The sequence below is a fragment of the Oncorhynchus masou genome, chromosome 5 (genome assembly GCF_036934945.1).
Source record: "Oncorhynchus masou masou isolate Uvic2021 chromosome 5, UVic_Omas_1.1, whole genome shotgun sequence".
In the NCBI taxonomy this organism is placed as follows: Eukaryota; Metazoa; Chordata; class Actinopteri; order Salmoniformes; family Salmonidae; genus Oncorhynchus; species Oncorhynchus masou.
Window position 1 is genome coordinate 16410536 of NC_088216.1, and position 24998 is coordinate 16435533.

At 39.7% G+C, this 24998-nt stretch overlaps 2 protein-coding genes across 2 annotated transcripts in view; one reads left to right on the forward strand and one right to left on the reverse strand.

Moving 5' to 3' along the window:
• Positions 1 to 8187, reverse strand: part of LOC135534815 (neutrophil cytosol factor 4-like) — a 13920-nt gene extending 5733 nt beyond the window's left edge. The window contains exons 1-3 of the mRNA XM_064961652.1: positions 7945 to 8187; positions 7113 to 7197; positions 6629 to 6788 (exon numbers count right to left, since the gene is read on the reverse strand). Coding sequence (XP_064817724.1) covers positions 6629 to 6788; positions 7113 to 7197; positions 7945 to 7979 — 280 coding nt within the window. The 5' untranslated portion in view covers positions 7980 to 8187. The remainder of the gene's footprint in view (positions 1 to 6628; positions 6789 to 7112; positions 7198 to 7944) is intronic.
• The window catches only part of LOC135534853 (parvalbumin alpha), a 352035-nt gene that overhangs the window by 315301 nt on the left and 11736 nt on the right, over positions 1 to 24998 (forward strand). The window lies entirely within an intron of this gene.

The following is a 24998-nucleotide window of genomic DNA, read 5'->3' on the forward strand; positions in this document are numbered from 1 at the left end:
CCATAGATAGTCTCCCAACCTTTTCCCCCTCCAACAAGACCAACCAATAACTAAAACTCTTCCTTCCTGGAAATCGATCAATCCGAAATAACTAATTTCAAGGTTGCCAGTATTGCCTTTGGGTGGTTGCATAAATATCAACAACATAATGACATTTTAATTGCATTTCTCATCAGAGTTGATGATATGTTAATGAAACATCCCACAGGCCACAGATGTAGGATCTTCATTTGATCACTCTTTTGTCACTGAGAATTTTCATGCACAGCTGAGAATGAAAACGTGGAGTGTATTCGAGGTTTAAAAAGGCCTCTAAAGTTTGTAATTTTCCCTTTAATATGTCACACTAATGAAAAATGTATTAAAAAAAATCAAAAAATGTCTATGAATCATAATCCACATTATAACTCACATTTGTTGTTGTTGTTGCCGGATTATTTTCCTGTTGTAGTAAACTGGCCACATCTGTAGTGTGTGTGTTCCATATGACACCGTATTTCTCATATAGCCACTATGGGTCCTGGTCTAAAGAAGTGCACTACATAGGGAAATAGGGTGCCATTAAATATAGTGCCCTTGAGACACAGACTGACGGTACGATACAAATAAACAAAGACTGTAGTTGAATGACTGTCCAACCAACAGCTATCTGAGATACTCAGAACACACACACACACACACACACACACACAGCTACAGTACAACTAGGCCCAACTGAATGTCACCTAGAACTTCTAGCTGAATATAATTATTAACATTTAGAACACCCCCCTGAAGTTCCTCTTTGCTCCAATTGTAACGTTCTACATTAGATTCTGCTACTTCCCTCTGCTGATAAAACGAATTTAGAGGGAGAGGGAGAGAGGAGAGGACAGAGAGAGAGGGGGTGGAGGGAGGGAGAGAGAGAGGGGAGGAGGACAGAGAGAGAGTGGGGGGGATGAAGGGAGGGAGAGAGAGAGAGGAGAGGACAGAGAGGGGGGGGTGGAGGGAGGGAGGGAGGGAGAGAGAGAGGGGAGGAGGACAGAGAGAGAGAGAGAGTGGGGGGGTGGAGGGAGGGAGAGAGAGGGGAGGAGGACAGAGAGAGAGAGTGGGGGGGGGAGATGGGGGGAGAGGGGAGAGGAGAGAGGGAGAGTGTGGGGGAGATGGAGGGAGGGAGAGAGAGAGTGAGGAGGGGAGAGTGGGGGGATGGAGGGAGGGAGAGAGAGAGAGGAGGACAGAGAGAGGGGAGTGGAGGGGGGATGGAGGGAGGGGAGGAGAGAGAGAGAGAGTGGGGGGTGGAGGGAGGGAGAGAGAGGGGAGGAGGAGAGAGAGAGTGGGGGGAGATGGGGGGAGGGAGGGGAGAGAGAGAGTGTGGGGGAGGAGGAGAGGAGGACAGAGAGAGAGAGAGAGAGGGGGGGGAGGAGGAGGACAGAGGAGGTGGGGGGGGAGAGAGAGAGTGGGGGGGGGAGAGGGGGGAGGAGGATAGAGAGAGAGAGTGGGGGGAGATGGAGGGAGGGAGGGAGAGAGGAGAGGAGGACAGAGAGAGTTGGGGGGTAAAGAAGGAGGGAGGGGAGAGAGAGAGAGAGAGAGAGAGGAGAGGAGAGAGAGAGAGGGGAGGAGGACAGAGAGAGAGTGGGGGGAGATAGAGGGAGGGTGAGAGATGGAAAGAAGATTGAGAGAGAGAGCGCGGGGGGTAGAGGGAGGGGGGAAAGCTACAACTAATTTAGCCCCATCTAATGCCTGTGATCATCTCTATCTCCCACCATCTCTCCCTCTGGCTCCATCTCTCTCCCTCTGGCTTCATCTCTCTCCCTCTGGCTCCATCTCTCTCCCTCTGGCTCCATCTCTCTCCCTCTGGCTCCCTCTGGCTCCATCTCTCTCCCTCTGGCTCCATCTCTCTCCCTCTGGCTCCATCTCTCTCCCTCTGGCTCCATCTCTCTCCCTCTGGCTCCATCTCTCTCCCTCTGGCTCCATCTCTCTCCCTCTGGCTCCATCTCTCTGTCTCCATCTCTCTCCCTCTGGCTCCATCTCTCTCCCTCTGGCTCCCTCTGCTCCACTCCATCTCCATCTCTCTCCCTCTGGCTCCATCTCTCTCCCTCTGGCTCCATCTCTCTCCCTCTGACTCCATCTCTCTCCCTCTGGCTCCATCTCTCTCCCTCTGGCTCCATCTCTCTCCCTCTGGCTCCATCTCTCTCCCTCTGGCTCCCTCTGACTCCATCTCTCTCCATCTCTCTCCCTCTGACTCCATCTCTCTCCATCTCTTTCCCTCTGGCTCCATCTCTCTCCCTCTGACTCCATCTCTCTCCATCTCTCCATCTCTGTCTCCCTCCATCTCTCTCCATCACTCACTGTCTCTCTGTATCACTCATTATCTGGGTCCATCTCTCTTTTCATTTGAATGGAAATGGAGAGAACTGATGATTAGTTCCATGATCATCATTAAGCCAATGTCTACATGTAAAAGCCGGCCGTTCGGGAGCTTAAACGGCACGTGCCCAAGTGTGTGTGTGTGAGAGAGAGAGAGTTCACTGACAGTCCTCTACTGTAACTCTCTCTCTGGACTTTAGAGTCTTCATCTCCATTATGTTACTGTGAGATTACAGAACAGGACATAACATTGGGAGAGAGAGGGGGGTGGGGGGAGAAGGAAAGAGGGAAGGGAGAGAGAGAGAGCACAATAAAACCCTTGTTTTCTAGTGTACACCTGCAGAGAGACACTAATTATTCTGTTGAACAGGTATTCAGTCTTGGCAGAAAACCAACTGTTTGGGACACAAACAGAAAGATAGAGAGAAAAGAGATGAGACAGACAGAAGGAGAGAGAGGCATATAGAGATGGACAGACAGACATATAGAGAAGGAGAGACATACATATAGAGAAGGAGAGACATACATATAGAGAAGGAGAGACAGACATATAGAGAAGGAGACATACATATAGAGAAGGAGAGAGAGAAGGAGAGACAGACATATAGAGAAGGAGAGACAGACATATAGAGAAGGAGAGACAGACATATAGAGAAGGAGAGAGACATATAGAGAAGGAGAGACAGACATATAGAGAAGGAGAGACATACATATAGAGAAGGAGAGACAGACATATAGAGAAGGAGAGAGACATATAGAGAAGGAGAGACAGACATATAGAGAAGGAGAGACAGACATATAGAGAAGGAGAGAGACATATAGAGAAGGAGAGACAGACATATAGAGAAGGAGAGACAGACATATAGAGAAGGACAGACAGACATATAGAGAAGGAGAGACATACATATAGAGAAGGAGAGACAGACATATAGAGAAGGAGAGACAGACATATAGAGAAGGAGAGACAGACATATAGAGAAGGACAGACAGACACATATAGAGAAGGAGAGACATACATATAGAGAAGGAGAGACAGACATATAGAGAAGGACAGACAGACATACATATAGAGAAGGAGAGACATACATATAGAGAAGACATATAGAGAAGGAGAGACAGACATATAGAGAAGAGGAGACATACATACATATAGAGAAGGAGAGACATACATATAGAGAAGGAGACATACATATAGAGAAGGAGAGACAGACATATAGAGAAGGAGAGACATACATACATATAGAGAAGGAGAGACAGACATATAGAGAAGGACAGACAGACATACATATAGAGAAGGAGAGACATACATATAGAGACGGAGAGACAGACATATAGAGAAGGACAGACAGACATACATATAGAGAAGGAGAGACAGACATATAGAGAAGGAGAGACAGACATATAGAGAAGGAGAGACAGACATATAGAGAAGGACAGACAGACATACATATAGAGAAGGAGAGACAGACATATAGAGAAGGAGATACAGACATATAGAGAAGGAGAGACAGACATATAGAGACGGAGAGACAGACATATAGAGAAGGAGAGACAGACATATAGAGAAGGATAGACATACATATAGAGAAGGAGATACAGACATATAGAGAAGGAGAGACAGACATATAGAGAAGGAGAGACAGACATATAGAGAAGGACAGACAGACATATAGAGAAGGACAGACAGACATATAGAGAAGGAGAGACAGACATATAGAGAAGGAGAGACAGACATATAGAGAAGGAGAGACAGACATATAGAGAAGGAGAGACATACATATAGAGAAGGAGAGACAGACATATAGAGAAGGAGAGACAGACATACATATAGAGAAGGAGAGACATACATATAGAGAAGGAGATACATACATATAGAGAAGGAGAGACAGACATATAGAGAAGGAGAGACATACATATAGAGAAGGAGAGACAGACATATAGAGAAGGAGAGACAGACATATAGAGAAGGACAGACAGACATATAGAGAAGGACAGACAGACATACATATAGAGAAGGAGAGACATACATATAGAGAAGGAGAGACATACATATAGAGAAGGAGAGACAGACATATAGAGAAGGAGAGAGACATATAGAGACGGAGAGACAGACATATAGAGACGGAGAGACAGACATATAGAGACGGAGAGACAGACATATAGAGACGGAGAGACAGACATATAGAGATGGAGAGACAGACATATAGAGACGGAGAGACAGACATATAGAGGAGAGACTGTCAGCCTCTGTCCAATCGATGGTATTCATCCCCATTCAAAGTCATAAATCTTTATTGGTGTTAACACGATGTTCAGAGCTATCGGAGCCTACTCAGTAACAGTGTTAACACAGAGAGATAATAGGAGTCCTGTGTGTGTGTGTGTCCTGGTGTGTGTGTGTCTATCTGTGTGTTGAATGTGTGTGTGTGTGTGTGTGTGTGTGTGTGTGTGTGTGTGTGTGTGTGTGTGTGTGTGTGTAAATGCTGAATAAAGTAAAAGTGTTTGGACTGACTGACGTCTTCATAATATCCAGTAACACAGAGAGATAATAGGAGTCCTGGTCTATCTGATATGGTGTTAACACAGAGAGATAATAGGAGTCCTGGTCTATCTGATATGGTGTTAACACAGAGAGATAATAGGAGTCCTGGTCTATCTGATATGGTGTTAACACAGAGAGATAATAGGAGTCCTGGTATATCTGATATGGTGTTAACACAGAGAGATAATAGGAGTCCTGGTCTATGTGATATGGTGTTAACACAGAGAGATAATAGTCCTGGAGTCCTGGTCTATCTGATATGGTGTTAACACAGAGAGATAATAGGAGTCCTGGTCTATCTGATATGGTGTTAACACAGAGAGATAATAGGAGTCCTGGTCTATCTGATATGGTGTTAACACAGAGAGAGTCCTGGTAATAGGAGTCCTGGTCTATCTGATATGGTGTTAACACAGAGAGATAATAGGAGTCCTGGTCTATCTGATATGGTGTTAACACAGAGTCTATCTGATAATAGGAGTCCTGGTCTATCTGATATGGTGTTAACACAGAGAGATAATAGGAGTCCTGGTCTATCTGATATGGTGTTAACACAGAGAGATAATAGGAGTCCTGGTCTATCTGATATGGTGTTAACACAGAGAGATAATAGGAGTCCTGGTCTATCTGATATGGTGTTAACACAGAGAGATAATCTGATATGGTGTTAACACAGAGAGATAATAGAGTCCTGGATCTGATATGGTGTTAACACAGTCCTGGTCTATCTGATATGGTGTTAACACAGAGAGGTAATAGGAGTCCTGGTCTATCTGATATGGTGTTAACACAGAGAGATAATAGGAGTCCTGGTCTATCTGATATGGTGTTAACACAGAGAGATAATAGGAGTCCTGGTCTATCTGATATGGTGTTAACACAGAGAGATAATAGGAGTCCTGGTCTATCTGATATGGTGTTAACACAGAGAGATAATAGGAGTCCTGGTCTATCTGATATGGTGTTAACACAGAGAGAGATAATAGGAGTCCTGGTCTATCTGATATGGTGTTAACACAGAGAGATAATAGGAGTCCTGGTCTATCTGATATGGTGTTAACACAGAGAGATAATAGGAGTCCTGGTCTATCTGATATGGTGTTAACACAGAGAGATAATAGGAGTCCTGGTCTATCTGATATGGTGTTAACACAGAGAGATAATAGGAGTCCTGGTCTATCTGATATGGTCTATCTGATATGGTGTTAACACAGAGAGATAATAGGAGTCCTGGTCTATCTGATATGGTGTTAACACAGAGAGATAATAGGAGTCCTGGTCTATCTGATATGGTGTTAACACAGAGAGATAATAGGAGTCCTGGTCTATCTGATATGGTGTTAACACAGAGAGGGAATAGGAGTCCTGGTCTATCTGATATGGTGTTAACACAGAGAGATAATAGGAGTCCTGGTCTATCTGATATGGTGTTAACACAGAGAGATAATAGGAGTCCTGGTCTATCTGATATGGTGTTAACACAGAGAGATAATAGGAGTCCTGGTCTATCTGTTCACGGTGTGTTTTACACAATGCCAGGTATTCTTACCCCCAGGAGAGAAGTGAACTATGACAGGGTGAATTATATTTTTACATAACGCAGACCGAACATTCCTGTACAAGGACACACCCAACAGCATACACATAATATGTATATGTGCAAAAGTGCATAAATGTACACACACACACACACACACACACACACACACAGAGCAGCCCACCCCTCCACCCCCCTCTCACCAGGCAGGGTGGGCAGCCTGCAGGTGTTAGGTCCAGATGTGCCCTGGTCTCCAGGTGAATGCTTCAGCTCCAGGTCACTGTGCAGTTTGAAGAACTGGCTGTACCTCCGGTAGATCAGGTACTTACTACCACCTCTGGTCCTTACCTCCATCACAAAACGCTGCCGGGAGACAGGGGGGGGACCAGGGAGAGGGGGGGGGGGAGACCAGGGAGAGAGGGGGGGGAGAGACCAGGGAGAGAGGGGGAGAGACCAGGGAAAGAGGGGGGGGAGCAGGGAGAGAGGGAGGGGGAGGAGGAGGTGGCGAGGAGAGCAGGGAGGGAGGGAGGGAGGGAGGGAGGGAGGGAGGGAGGGAGGGAGGGAGGGAGGATTCTTACATGAGCTTTTGAGATGCTTTTCACACCATTTGTAGCGTTTAAAGCGTTCTCCACATTCTAACTCGTGGGTTGTGTGGTCAGTGTTACCAGCATACAGAGACACACTTACATAATAGTCGATGAAGCCCTTCTTCTCCTCGATGTCTGCGATGGTGGCACTGATGGGAATGTCGTGCGGTAGCTGGTCAAAATCACTGAGCGAGAGGAGGAGAAGAGAGGAGGTGAACTAAGAAGTAAACAAATGCTTAGGTGATGTTCAGCTTCAAGACGTGCTGTATGGTCACTAATATACACAACCATGGATTGGGAAAGAACCCTGGGGGTTATAAAACATCAGCAATATATCAGACATATTAGAGCAGTCCAACCACAGGCTGATGTACAGGGCTTCATGGCCCCGAGAACTCTCTCTCTCTCACACACACACACACACACACACACACACACACACACACACAGCACCTGTGGTGCGAGGAAACACACGTCATAACGTACACACACGCATGTATGTCCCCTACATTACCCCTGAATGTTGCAAAACGAGTCACTCTGGTGACTATTATGGAATGTAGTTTAGTTTCAAATTCACAATCGTGACAGATGACTGTTCTAGAAAGATTGGAAACGCGCCGCAAACACTATAGAAGAATAAACTCCTACCACAGATAAAAGGGGAACTGCCTTCGCTGTTACTGTTCCCTTGCCGAGTTACTGGCTAAATGCCCAATCTGGCCCTCATACATCATGGCCACCTAATCTTCCCCTGTTCCCAGTTGGCTCATTCATCCCCCCTCCTCTTCTCACTTCTCAGTCGATTTAACTGGTAAAATAAGTGTTACATAAACGCACATTAACAACAGTTCTGGAATCAGAAGTTCACATTTCCTAACAGTCCTATGCTGCCTTGAACAACCGCTGTCACCACCGGCCTCGTAACTCACCTCTCGTCACGTAGTTGCTTGGGCAGCGACGACATGTTGATGGAGACCGGGCCGATTGAAGAATGAAACTTTCGTATGGATTTATCAGAACACAGTCCAGTCGCCCCTCACTTCAACCCTCCTTCGATGAACAGAAACCTGAACTGAAAATCTGCTACAGACTCGCACAGTGGTTTCATGGAGCGGAACGAACGCGATCAGAAGGCGCAAACAGGCGACAGAGCGGAACGTGTGCAATCAGGAAGCCAAAATCAAGTTCCCCAAAATGATTTGGCTACACGCAGCGCCCGTTTCTGAAGTTTGCTGAGGTGGATGGGGAGGGAAACAGTTGTCTTGTTGTTCTCGAGCCTCTTCACAGAGAATCAAATAAAATAGACTAAATGGTCATGGTGCAGATGTAAACTTGCTAGGTTAAAATAGGTTAAAACACACACATATATATATATATATCTCCCTCTCTCGACTATTGTGTGGGTTCGTTAAAGCTTGAAAAGTATGTCACTTACAATGCAACTGGCAGCATCAGGCATTGTACAATCATGCGACTGGCAGAGTAAAATAGCCACTAATTGATAAATGGACCATGTATGTTGTAAATGTCTTCTGTTTTCTGCAGATAGAATGCTTGGCCTCGCACCTGTTCTTCAACCCGCCGTCATAATAAGGGAAGGGTGAGGAGGGAAGGGATCCGTTGAAGATCATTTTTACGCAGCACCATCTAATCTGAGGCCTTTGGCTCAGTCGCAACATGTAAAGTCGATTCCTTTTCACGGGATGTCAGCGAAGAGAGCAGTACAGGGTAGGAGTGAGCAGTAAAGGGTAGAAGAGAGCAGTACAGGGTAGGAGAGAGCAGTAAAGGGTAAAAGAGAGCAGTACAGGGTAGGAGAGAGCAGTAAAGGGTAGAAGAGAGCAGTACAGGGTAGGAGAGAGCAGTAAAGGGTAGAAGAGAGCAATACAGGGTAGGAGAGAGCAGTAAAGGGTAGAAGAGAGCAGTACAGGGTAGGAGAGAGCAGTAAAGGGTAGAAGAGAGCAGTACAGGGTAGGAGAGAGCAGTAAAGGGTAGAAGAGAGCAGTACAGGGTAAAAGAGAGCAGTAAAGGGTATAAGAGAGCAGTACAGGGTAGGAGAGAGCAGTACAGGGTAAAAGAGAGCAGTACAGGGTAGGAGAGAGCAGTAAAGGGTAGAAGAGAGCAGTACAGGGTAGAAGAGAGCAGTACAGGGTAAAAGAGAGCAGTACAGGGTAAAAGAGAGCAGTACAGGGTAGGAGAGAGCAGTACAGGGTAGAAGAGAGCAGTACAGGGTAGGAGAGAGCAGTAAAGGGTAGAAGAGAGCAGTACAGGGTAGGAGAGAGCAGTAAAGGGTAGAAGAGAGCAGTACAGGGTAGGAGAGAGCAGTAAAGGGTAGAAGAGAGCAGTACAGGGTAGGAGAGAGCAGTAAAGGGTAGAAGAGAGCAGTACAGGGTAGGAGAGAGCAGTAAAGGGTAGAAAGAGAGTACAGGGTAGAACAGAACAGTACAGGGTAGGAGAGAGCAGTAAAGGGTAGCAGAGAGCAGTACAGGGTAGGAGAGAGCAGTAAAGGGTAGAAGAGAGCAGTACAGGGTAGGAGAGAGCAGTAAAGGGTAGGAGAGAGCAGTACAGGGTAGGAGAGAGCAGTAAAGGGTAGAAGAGAGCAGTACAGGGTAAAAGAGAGCAGTAAAGGGTAGAAGAGAGCAGTACAGGGTAGAAGAGAGCAGTACAGGGTAGGAGAGAGCAGTACAGGGTAGAAGAGAGCAGTACAGGGTAAAAGAGAGCAGTACAGGGTAGAAGAGAGCAGTACAAGGGTAGAAGAGAGCAGTACAGGGTAGAAGAGAGCAGTACAGGGTAGAAGAGAGCAGTACAGGGTAAAAGAGAGCAGTACAGGGTAGGAGAGAGCAGTACAGGGTAAAAGAGAGCAGTACAGGGTAGGAGAGAGCAGTACAGGGTAGAGAGAGCAGTACAGGGTAGGAGAGAGCAGTACAGGGTAGGAGAGAGCAGTACAGGGTAGAAGAGAGCAGTACAGGGTAGGAGAGAGCAGTACAGGGTAGAAGAGAGCAGTACAGGGTAGGAGAGAGCAGTAAAGGGTAGAAGAGAGCAGTACAGGGTAGAAGAGAGCAGTACAGGGTAGAAGAGAGCAGTACAGGGTAGAAGAGAGCAGTACAAGGGTAGAAGATGGTAGAAGAGGACAGTACAGGGTAGAAGAGGGTAGAAGAGAGCAGTACAGGGTATATTAGGGTAGAAGAGAGCAGTACAGTGTAAAAGAGGGTAGAAGATAGCAGTACAGGGTAGAAGAGAGCAGTACAGGGTAAAAGAGGGTAAAAGAGAGCAGTACAGGGTAAACGAGGGTAGAAGAGAGCAGTACAGGGTAGGAGAGAGCAGTAAAGGGTAGAAGAGAGCAGTACAAGGTAGGAGAGAGCAGTACAGGGTAGGAGAGAGCAGTAAAGGGTAGAAGAGAGAAGTACAAGGTAGGAGAGAGCAGTACAGGGTAGGAGAGAGTAGTAAAGGGTAGAAGAGAGCAGTACAGGGTAAAAGAGAGCAGTACAGTGTAGGAGAGAGCAGTAAAGGGTAGAAGAGAGCAGTGCAGGGTAGAAGAGAGCAGTACAGGGTAAAAGAGAGCAGTACAGGCTAGGAGAGAGCAGTAAAGGGTAGAAGAGAGCAGTACAGGGTAGAGAGAGCAGTAAAGGGTAGAGAGAGCAGTACAGGGTAGAAGAGAGCAGTACAGGGTAGGAGAGAGCAGTAAAGGGTAGGAGAGAGCAGTAAAGGATAGAAGATGGTAGAAGAGGACAGTACAGGGTAGAAGAGGGTAGAAGAGAGCAATACAGGGTAGAAGATGGTAGGAGAGGGTAGAAGAGAGCAGTACAGTGTAAAAGAGGGTAGAAGATAGCAGTACAGGGTAGAAGAGAGCAGTACAGGGTAAACGAGGGTAGAAGAGAGCAGTACAGGGTAAAAGAGGGTAGAAGAGAGCAGTACAGTACAGGGTAGAAGAGAGCGGTACAAGGTAGGAGAGAGCAGTACAGGGTAGAGGAGGGTAGAAGAGAGCAGTACAGGGTAGAAGAGAGCAGTACAGGGTAAAAGAGGGTAGAAGAGAGCAGTACAGGGTAGAGGAGGGTAGAAGAGAGTGGTAGAGGGTAGAAGAGAGCAGTAAAGGGTAAAAGAGAGCAGTAAAGGGAAGGAGAGAGCAGTACAGGGTAGGAGAGAGCAGTAAAGGGTAAAAGAGAGCAGTAAAGGGTAGGAGAGAGCAGTACAGGGTAGGAGAGAGCAGTAAAGGGTAGAGGAGAGCAGTACAGGGTAAGAGAGGGTAGAAGAGAGCAGTACAGGGTAAAAGAGGGTAGAAGAGAGCAGTACAGGGTAGGAGAGAGCAGTAAAGGGTAGTACAAGGAGAGAGCAGTAAAGGGTAGGAGAGAGCAGTACAGGGTAGGAGAGAGCAGTAAAGGGTAGAGGAGAGCAGTACAGGGTAGGAGAGGGCAGTACAGGGTAGGAGAGGGCAGTACAGGGTAGGAGAGAGCAGTAAAGTGTAGGAGAGAGCAGTAAAGGGTAGAAGAGAGCAGTACAGGGTAGAAGAGAGCAGTACAGGGTAGGAGAGAGCAGTAAAGGGTAGAAGAAAGCAGTAAAGGGTAGAAGAGAGGAGTACAGGGTAGAAGAGAGCAGTACAGGGTGGAAGAGAGCAGTACAGGGTAGAAGAGAGCAGTACAGGGTAGAAGAGAGCAGTAAAGGGTAGGAGAGAGCAGTAAAGGGTAGAAGAGAGCAGTACAGGGTAGATGAGAGCAGTACAGGGTAGAAGAGAGCAGTACAGGGTGGAAGAGAGCAGTAAAGGGTAGACGAGAGCAGTACAGGGTAGAAGAGGTTAGACGAGAGCAGTACAGGGTAGAAGAGAGCAGTAAAGGGTAGAGGAGAGCAGTAAAGTAGAAGAGGTAAAGGGAGGAGAGCAGTACAGGGTAGAAGAGGGTAGAAGAGAGCAGTACAGGGTGAAAGATAGCAGTAAAGGGTAGAGGAGAGCAGTACAGGGTAGAGGAGAGCAGTAAAGAGTAGAAGAGAGCATAACAGGGTAGAGGAGAGCAGTACAGGGTAGAAGAGAGCAGTACAGGGTAGAAGAGAGCAGTAAAGTCTTAATTTTGCACGTCCAATTTGTTAAAAAAGTTTGAAATATCCAATAAATGTCGTTCCACTTCATGATTGTGTCCCACTTGTTGTTGATTCTTCACAAAAAAATACAGTTTTATATCTTTATGTTTGAAGCCTGAAATGTGGCAAAAGGTCGCAAAGTTCAAGGGGGCTGAATACTTTCGCAAGGCACTGTACATCATACATCATAGTCACATACATCATAGTCACATTCATCATACTCACATACATCATACTCACATACATCATAAACGCATACATCATACTCACATACATCATAACCACAAACATCATAGTCACATACATCATAGTCACATACATCATAACCACATACATCATATTCACATACATCATACTCACATACATCGTAACCACATACATCATAGTCACATACATCATACTCACATACATCATAGTCACATACATCATAGTCACATACATCATACTCACACACATCATACTCACACACATCATACATCATAGTCACATACATCATACTCACATACATCATAACCACATACATCATAGTCACATACATCATACTCACATACATCATAGTCACATACATCATAGTCACATACATCATACTCACACACATCATACACACACATCATACATCATAGTCACATACATCATACTCACATACATCATCACATACATCATACATCATACATCACCACATACATCATAGTCACATACATCATACTCACATACATCATAACCACATACATCATAACCACATACATCTCACATACATCATCATACATCATACTCACACATCATACATCATATCATCACATACATCATACTCACATACATCATACTCACATACATCATAACCACATACATCATAGTCACATACATCATACTCACATACATCATACTCACATACATCATAACCACATACATCATCCTCACATACATCATACTCACACACATCATACATCATAGTCACATACATCATACTCACATACATCATACTCACATACATCATAACCACATACATCATAGTCACATACATCATACTCACATACATCATACTCACATACATCATACTCACATACATCATACTCACATACATCATAACCACATACATCATAACCACATACATCATACTCACATACATCATAGTCACATACATCATAACCACATACATCATAACCACATACATCATAGTCACATACATCATACTCACATACATCATACTCACATACATCATACTCACATACATCATAACCACATACATCATACTCACATACATCATAACCACATACATCATAACCACATACATTCATAGTCACATACATCATAGTCACATACATCATAATCACTTACATCATAGTCACATACATCATAGTCACATACATCATAACCACATACATCATAGTCACATACATCATAGTCACATACATCATAGTCACATACATCATAGTCACATACATCATACTCACATACATCATAACCACATACATCATAGTCACATACATCATAGTCACATACATCATAGTCACATACATCATACATCAGTCACATACATCATAGTCACATACATCATAGTCACATACATCATAGTCACATAAATCATAACCACATACATCATCAACATCATAGTCACATACATCATAGTCACATACATCATAGTCACATACATCATAGTCACATACATCATATACATCATCAGTCACATACATCATAGTCACATACATCATCACATACAGTCACATACATCATAGTCACATACATCATAGTCACATACATCATAAGTCACATACATCATAACCACATACATCATAGTCACATACATCATAGTCACATACATCATACATCACATACATCATAACCACATACATCATAGTCACATACATCACATCACATACATAGTCACATACATCATAGTCACATACATCATCAGTCACATACATCATAGTCACATACATCATACAACAGTCACATACATCATAGTCACATACATCATCATACATAGTCACATACATCATAGTCACATACATCATAGTCACATACATCATAGTCACATACATCATAGTCACATACATCATCACATACACATCATAACATACATCACATACATCATAGTCACATACATCATATAGTCACATACATCATAGTCACATCACATACATCATAGTCACATACATCATAGTCACATACATCATACATCATAGTCACATACATCATAGTCACATACATCATAGTCACATACATCATACTCACATACATCATAACCACATACATCATAGTCACATACATTATAGTCACATACATCATAGTCACATACATCATCACATACATCATAATCACATACATCATAGTCACATACATCATAGTCACATACATCATAACCACATACATCATACTCACATACATCATAGTCACATACATCATACATCATACTCACATACATCATAACCACATACATCATAGTCACATACATCATAGTCACATACATCATAGTCACATACATCATAGTCACATACATCATAGTCACATACATCATAGTCACATACATCATACATCAGTCACATACATCATAGTCACATACATCATACATCAGTCACATACATCATAGTCACATACATCATAGTCACATAAATCATAACCACATACATCATAACCACATACATCATAGTCACATACATCATACTCACATACATCATAGTCACATACATCATAGTCACATACACATCACATACATAGTCACATACATCATAACCACATACATCATAGTCACATACATCATACATCATAACCACATAGTCACATACATCATAGTCACATACATCATAACCACATACATCATAGTCACATACATCATAGTCACATACATCATACATCATACATCATAGTCACATACATCATACACATATCATAGTCACATACATCATAGTCACATACATCACATACATCATACTCACATACATCATAACCACATACATCATAACACATACATACATCATAGTCACATACATCATAACATACATCATAGTCACATACATAATAGTCACATACATCATAACCACATACATCATAGTCACATACATCATAGTCACATACATCATAGTCACATACATCATAGTCACATACATCATAGTCACATACATCATAACCACATACATCATAGTCACATACATCATAGTCACATACATCATAGTCACATACATCATAGTCACATACATCATAGTCACATACATCATAGTCACATACATCATAGTCACATACATCATAACCACATACATCATAGTCACATACATCATAACATACACATACATCATCATCATAGTCACATACATCATAGTCACATCATAGTCACATACATCATAGTCACATCATCACATACACATAGTCACATACATCATAGTCACATACATCATAGTCATCATACATCATAGTCACATACATCATAGTCACATACATCATAGTCACATACATCATAGTCACATACATCATAGTCACATACATCATAGTCACATACATCATAGTCACATACATCATACATCATAACCACATACATCATAGTCACATACATCATACTCACATACATCATAGTCACATACATCATAACCACATACATCAAAGTCACATACATTATAGTCACATACATCATAGTCACATACATCATAACCACATACATCATAACCACATACATCATAGTCACATACATCATAGTCACATACATCATACATCAGTCACATACATCATAGTCACATACATCATAGTCACATACATCATAGTCACATAAATCATAACCACATACATCATACATCATAATAGTCACATACATCATAGTCACATACATCATACATCATACATCATACTCACATACATCATAACCACATACATCATAGTCACATACATCATCATACATCACATACATCATAGTCACATACATCATAGTCACATACATCATAGTCACATACATCATATCACATCATCATAACCACATACATCATAGTCACATACATCATACTCACATACATCATACATACATCATACATCATAACCACATACATCATAGTCACATACATCATAGTCACATACATCATAGTCACATACATCATAACCACATACATCATAGTCACATACATCATAGTCACATACATCATAGTCACATACATCATAGTCACATACATCATAGTCACATACATCATCACATACATCACATACATCATAGTCACATACATCATAGTCACATACATCATAACCACATACATCATAGTCACATACATTATAGTCACATACATCATAACCACATACATCATACTCACATACATCATAGTCACATACATTCATAGTCACATACATCATAGTCACATACATCATAGTCACATACATCATAACCACATACATCATACTCACATACATCATAACCACATACATCATAACCACATACATCATAACCACATACATCATAGTCACATACATCATAGTCACATACATCATAGTCACATACATCATAGTCACATACATCATAGTCACATACATCATAGTCACATACATCAGTCACATACATCATAGTCACATACATCATAGTCACATACATCATAGTCACATACATCATAGTCACATACATCACATACATCATAGTCACATACATCATAGTCACATACATCATAGTCATCATAGTCACATACATCATAGTCACATACATCATAGTCACATACATCACATACATCATAACCACATACATCATAGTCACATACATCACATACATCATAGTCACATACATCATCACATACATCATAGTCACATACATCATAAGTCACATACATCATAGTCACATACATCATAGTCACATACATCATAGTCACATACATCATAGTCACATACATCATAGTCACATACATCATAGTCACATACATCATAGTCACATACATCATAACCACATACATCATAGTCACATACATCATAGTCACATACATCATAGTCACATACATCATAGTCACATACATCATAGTCACATACATCATATCACATACATCATCACATACATCATAGTCACATACATCATAACCACATACATCATAGTCACATACATCATAGTCACATACATCATAGTCACATACATCATACATACACATACATCATAACCACATACATCATAGTCACATACACCATCATACATCATAGTCACATACACATATAGTCACATACATCATAGTCACATCATAGTCACATACATCATAGTCACATACATCATAGTCACATACATCATAACCACATACATCATATCACATACATCATAGTCACATACATCATAGTCACATCACATCATACATCATAGTCACATACATCATAGTCACATACATCATAAGTCACATACATCATAGTCACATACATCATCACATACATCATACCACATACATCATAGTCACATACATCATAGTCACATACATCATAGTCACATACATCATAGTCACATACATCATAGTCACATACATCATAGTCACATACATCATAACCACATCACATACATCATACATACATCATAGTCACACATACATCATAGTCACATACATCATAGTCACATACATCATAGTCACATACATCATAACCACATACATCATAGTCACATACATCATAGTCACATACATCACATACATCATAGTCATACATACATCATATCACATACTATCATAACCACATACATCATAGTCACATACATCATAGTCACATACATCATAGTCACATACATCATACATACATCACATACATCATAGTCACATACATCATAGTCACATACATCATAGTCACATACATCATAACCACATACATCATAACCACATACATCATAGTCACATACATCACATATCACATACATCATAGTCACATACATCATAACCATACATACATCATAACCACATACATCATAGTCACATACATCATAGTCACATACATCATAGTCACATACATCATAGTCACATACATCATAGTCACATACATCATAGTACATCATACATCATAGTCACATACATCATAGTCACATACATCATCACATACATCATAGTCACATACATCATAACCACATACATCATAGTCACATACATCATAGTCATACATCATCACATACATCATAGTCACATACATCATAGTCATCATATACATACATCATAACCACATACATCATAGTCACATACATCATAGTCACATACATCATAGTCACATACATCATAGTCACATACATCATACATCATAGTCACATACATCATAGTCACATACATCATAACCACATACATCATAGTCACATACATCATAGTCACATACATCATAGTCACATACATCATAGTCACATACATCATACATCATAACCACATACATCATAGTCACATACATCATAACCACATACATCAAAGTCACATACATTATAGTCACATACATCATAGTCACATACATCATAAGTCACATACATCATAGTCACATACATCATATCACATACATCATACATCACATACATCATAGTCACATACATCATAGTCACATACATCATAGTCACATACATCATAGTCACATACATCATAGTCACATACATCATAGTCACATACATCATATCACATACATCATAGTCACACATACATCATAGTCACATACATCATAGTCACATACATCACATACATCATAGTCACATACATCATAGTCACATACATCATAGTCACATACATCATAGTCACATACATCATACACATACATCATAGTCACATACATCATAGTCACATACATCATAGTCACATCACATACATCATAGTCACATCATACATCATCATAGTCACATACATCATAGTCACATACATCATAGTCACATACATCATAGTCACATCATAACCACATACATCATAGTCACATACATCATAGTCACATACATCATAGTCACATACATCATAGTCACATACATCATAGTCACATACATCATAGTCACATACATCATAGTCACATACATCATAACCACATACATCATAACCACATACATCATAGTCACATACATCATACTCACTTACATCATAGTCACATACATCATAGTCACATACATCATAACCACATACATCATAGTCACATACATCATAGTCACATACATCATAGTCACATACATCATACATCATAGTCACATACATCATAGTCACATACATCATAGTCACATACATCATACTCACATACATCATAGTCACATACATCATAGTCACATACATCATAGTCACATACATCATACATCATAACCACATACATCATAGTCACATACATCATACTCACACACATCATAGTCATCATACATCATACATCATAGTCACATACATCATAGTCACATACATCATAGTCACATACATCATAGTCACATACATCATAACCACATACATCATAACATACATCATACCACATACATCAGTCACATACATCAGTCACATACATCATAGTCACATAGTACATCATACATCATACATCATAGTCACATACATCATAGTCACATACATCATAGTCACATAAATCATAGTCACATACATCATAGTCACATACATCATAGTCACATACATCATAACCACATACATCATAACCACATACATCATAGTCACATACATCATAGTCATCACATACATCATAGTCACATACATCATAGTCACATACATCACATACATCATAGTCACATACATCATAGTCACATACATCATAATACATCACATACATCATAGTCACATACATCATAGTCACATACATCATAGTCACATACATCATCACATACATCATAGTCACATACATCATAGTCACATACATCATAGTCACATACATCATAGTCACATACATCATAGTCACATACATCATAGTCACATACATCATCAACCACATACATCATAGTCACATACATCATAGTCACATACATCATAGTCACATACATCATAGTCACATACATCATACATCACATACATCATAACCACATACATCATAGTCACATACATCATAGTCACATACATCATAGTCACATACATCATAACCACATACATCATAGTCACATACATCATAGTCACATACATCATAGTCACATACATCATCACATACATCATAGTCACATACATCATAGTCACATACATCATCACATACATCACATACATAACCACATACATAGTCACATACATCATAGTCACATACATCATAGTCACATACATCATAACCACATCATAGTCACATACATCATAGTCACATACATCATCATACACATCACATACATCATAGTCACATACATCATCATAACATACATCATATCACATCATCAGTCACATATCATCATACATCATCACATACATCATAACCACATACATCATAGTCACATACATCATACATCATAGTCACATACATCATAGTCATCATACATCATAGTCACATACATCATAAGTCACATACATCATAGTCACATACATCATAACCACATACATCATAGTCACATACATCATAGTCACATACATCATAGTCACATACATCATAACCACATACATCATAGTCACATACATCATAGTCACATACATCATAACCACATACATCATAGTCACATACATCATATCATAAGTCACATACATCATCACATACATCATAGTCACATACATCATAGTCACATACATCATAGTCACATACATCATACATACATCACATACATCATAGTCACATACATCATAGTCACATACATCATAGTCACATACATCATAGTCACATACATCATAGTCACATCATACACATCATAGTCACATACATCATAGTCACATACATCATAGTCACATACATCATAACCACATACATCACATACATCATAGTCACATACATCAGTCACATACATCATAGTCACATACATCATAGTCACATACATCATAGTCACATACATCATAACCATCATACATCATAGTCACATACATCATAGTCACATACATCATAGTCACATACATCATAGTCACATACATCATAGTCACATACATCATAGTCACATACATCATAGTCACATACATCATAGTCACATACATCATAGTCACATACATCATAACCACATACATCATATCACATACATCATAGTCACATACATCATAGTCACATACATCAGTCACATACATCATAGTCACATACATCATCACATACATCATAGTCACATACATCATAGTCACATACATCATAACCACATACATCATAGTCACATACATCATAGTCACATACATCATAGTCACATACATCATATCACATACATCATAGTCACATACATCATACATCATATACATCATAGTCACATACATCATAAGTCACATACATCATAACCACATACATCATAGTCACATACATCATAGTCACATACATCATAGTCACATACATCATAGTCACATACATCATAGTCACATACATCATAGTCACATACATCATAACACATACATCATAACCACATACATAGTCACATACATCATAACCACATACATCATAGTCACATACATCATAGTCATACATCATAGTCACATACATCATCATAGTCACATACATCATAGTCACATAACCACATACATCAGTCACATCATAACCACATACATCATAGTCACATACATCATACACATACATCATAGTCACATACATCATAGTCACATACATCATACATCACATACATCATAACCACATACATCATAGTCACATACATCATAGTCACATACATCATAGTCACATATACATCATAGTCACATACATCATAACCACATACATCATAGTCACATACATCATAGTCACATACATCATATCACATACATCATAGTCACATACATCATAGTCACATACATCATAGTCACATACATACATCATAGTCACATACATCATAACCACATACATCATAGTCACATACATCATAGTCACATACATCATCATACATCATAGTCACATACATCATAGTCACATACATCATACATCACATACATCATAGTCACATACATCATAACCACATACATCATAGTCACATACATCATAGTCACATACATCATAGTCACATACATCATAGTCACATACATCATAACCACATACATCATAGTCACATACATCATAGTCACATACATCATAATCACATACATCATAGTCACATACATCATAGTCACATCATAGTCACATACATCATAACATCACATACATCATAATCACATACATCATAACCACATACATCATAGTCACATACATCATAGTCACATACATCATAGTCACATACATCATAGTCACATACATCAGTCACATACATCATAGTCACATACATCATAGTCACATCATAGTCACATACATCATAGTCACATACATCATAGTCACATACATCATAACCACATACATCATAGTCACATACATCATAGTCACATACATCATAGTCACATACATCATAGTCACATACATCATAACCACATACATCATAGTCACATACATCATCACATACATCATCATAGTCACATACATCATAGTCACATACATCATAGTCACATACATCATCACATACATCATACATCATATACATCACATAGTCACATCATAGTCACATACATCATCATAATCATCAGTCACATACATCATAGTCACATACATCATAGTCACATACATCATCATACATCACATACATCATAGTCACATACATCATAGTCACATACATCATAGTCACATACATCATAACCACATACATCATAGTCACATACATCATAGTCACATACATCATAGTCACATACATCATAACCACATACATCATAGTCACATACATCATAACCACATACATCATAGTCACATACATCATAGTCACATACATCATAGTCACATACATCATAGTCACATACATCATAACCACATACATCATAGTCACATACATCATAGTCACATACATCATACATCATAGTCACATACATCATACATCACATAGTCACATACATCATAGTCACATACATCATAGTCACATACATCATCACATACATCACATACATCATAGTCACATACATCATAGTCACATACATCATAGTCACACATACATCATAGTCACATACATCATACATCATAGTCACATACATCATACTCACATACATCATAGTCACATACATCATAGTCACATACATCATAGTCACATACATCATAGTCATACATCATACTCACATACATCATAGTCACATACATCATAACCACATACATCATAGTCACATACATCATAGTCACATACATCATAGTCACATACATCATAGTCACATACATCATAGTCACATACATCATAGTCACATACATCATAGTCACATACATCATACATACATACATCACATACATCATAGTCACATACACCACATACATCAAGTCACATACATCACACACATAGTCACATACATCATAACCACATACATCATAACCACATACATCATAGTCACATACATCATACTCACATACATCATAACCACATACATCATAGTCACATACATCATAGTCACATACATCATAGTCACATACATCATAGTCACATACATCATACATCATAACCACATACATCATAGTCACATACATCATACTCACATACATCATAGTCACATACATCATAGTCACATACACATCATACATCATAGTCACATACATCATAGTCACATACATCATAGTCACATACATCATAGTCACATACATCATAGTCACATACATCATAACCACATACATCATACATCATAGTCACATACATCATAGTCACATACATCATACATCATAGTCACATACATCATAGTCACATACATCATACATCATCATAGTCACATACATCATAGTCACATACATCATAGTCACATCACATACATCATAGTCACATACATCATAGTCACATACATCATAACCACATACATCATATCACATACATCATAGTCAGTCACATACATCATAGTCACATACATCATAGTCACATACATCATAGTCACATACATCATAGTCACACATCACATACATCATAGTCACATACATCATAGTCACATACATCATACTCACATACATCATAGTCACATACATCATATCACATACATCATAACCACATACATCATAGTCACATACATCATAGTCACATACATCATAAGTCACATACATCATAGTCACATACATCATAGTCACATACATCATAGTCACATACATCACATACATCATAGTCACATACATCATAGTCACATACATCATAGTCACATACATCATACATCATAGTCACATACATCATAACACATACATACATCATAGTCACATACATCATAACCACATACATCATAGTCACATACATCATAGTCACATACATCATAGTCACATACATCATAGTCACATACATCATACATCATAGTCACATACATCATAGTCACATACATCATAGTCACATACATCATAACCACATACATCATAGTCACATACATCATAACCACATACATCATAGTCACATACATCATAGTCACATACATCATCACATACATCATACATCATAACCACATACATCATAGTCATACATACATCATCATAGTCACATACATCATAGTCACATACATCATAGTCACATACATCATAGTCACATACATCATAGTCACATACATCATAGTCACATACACATACATACATCATAACCACATCACATCATAACCACATACATCATAGTCACATACATCATAGTCACATACATCATACATCACATACATCATAGTCACATACATCATACATCATAGTCACATACATCATAGTCACATACATCATAGTCACATACATCATAGTCACATACATCATAGTCACATACATCATACAGTCACATACATCATATCACATACATCATCACATACATCATACATCATATAGTCACATACATCATACATCATAGTCACACATCATACATCATAGTCACATACATCATCATAGTCACATACATCATAGTCACATACATCATCACATACATCAT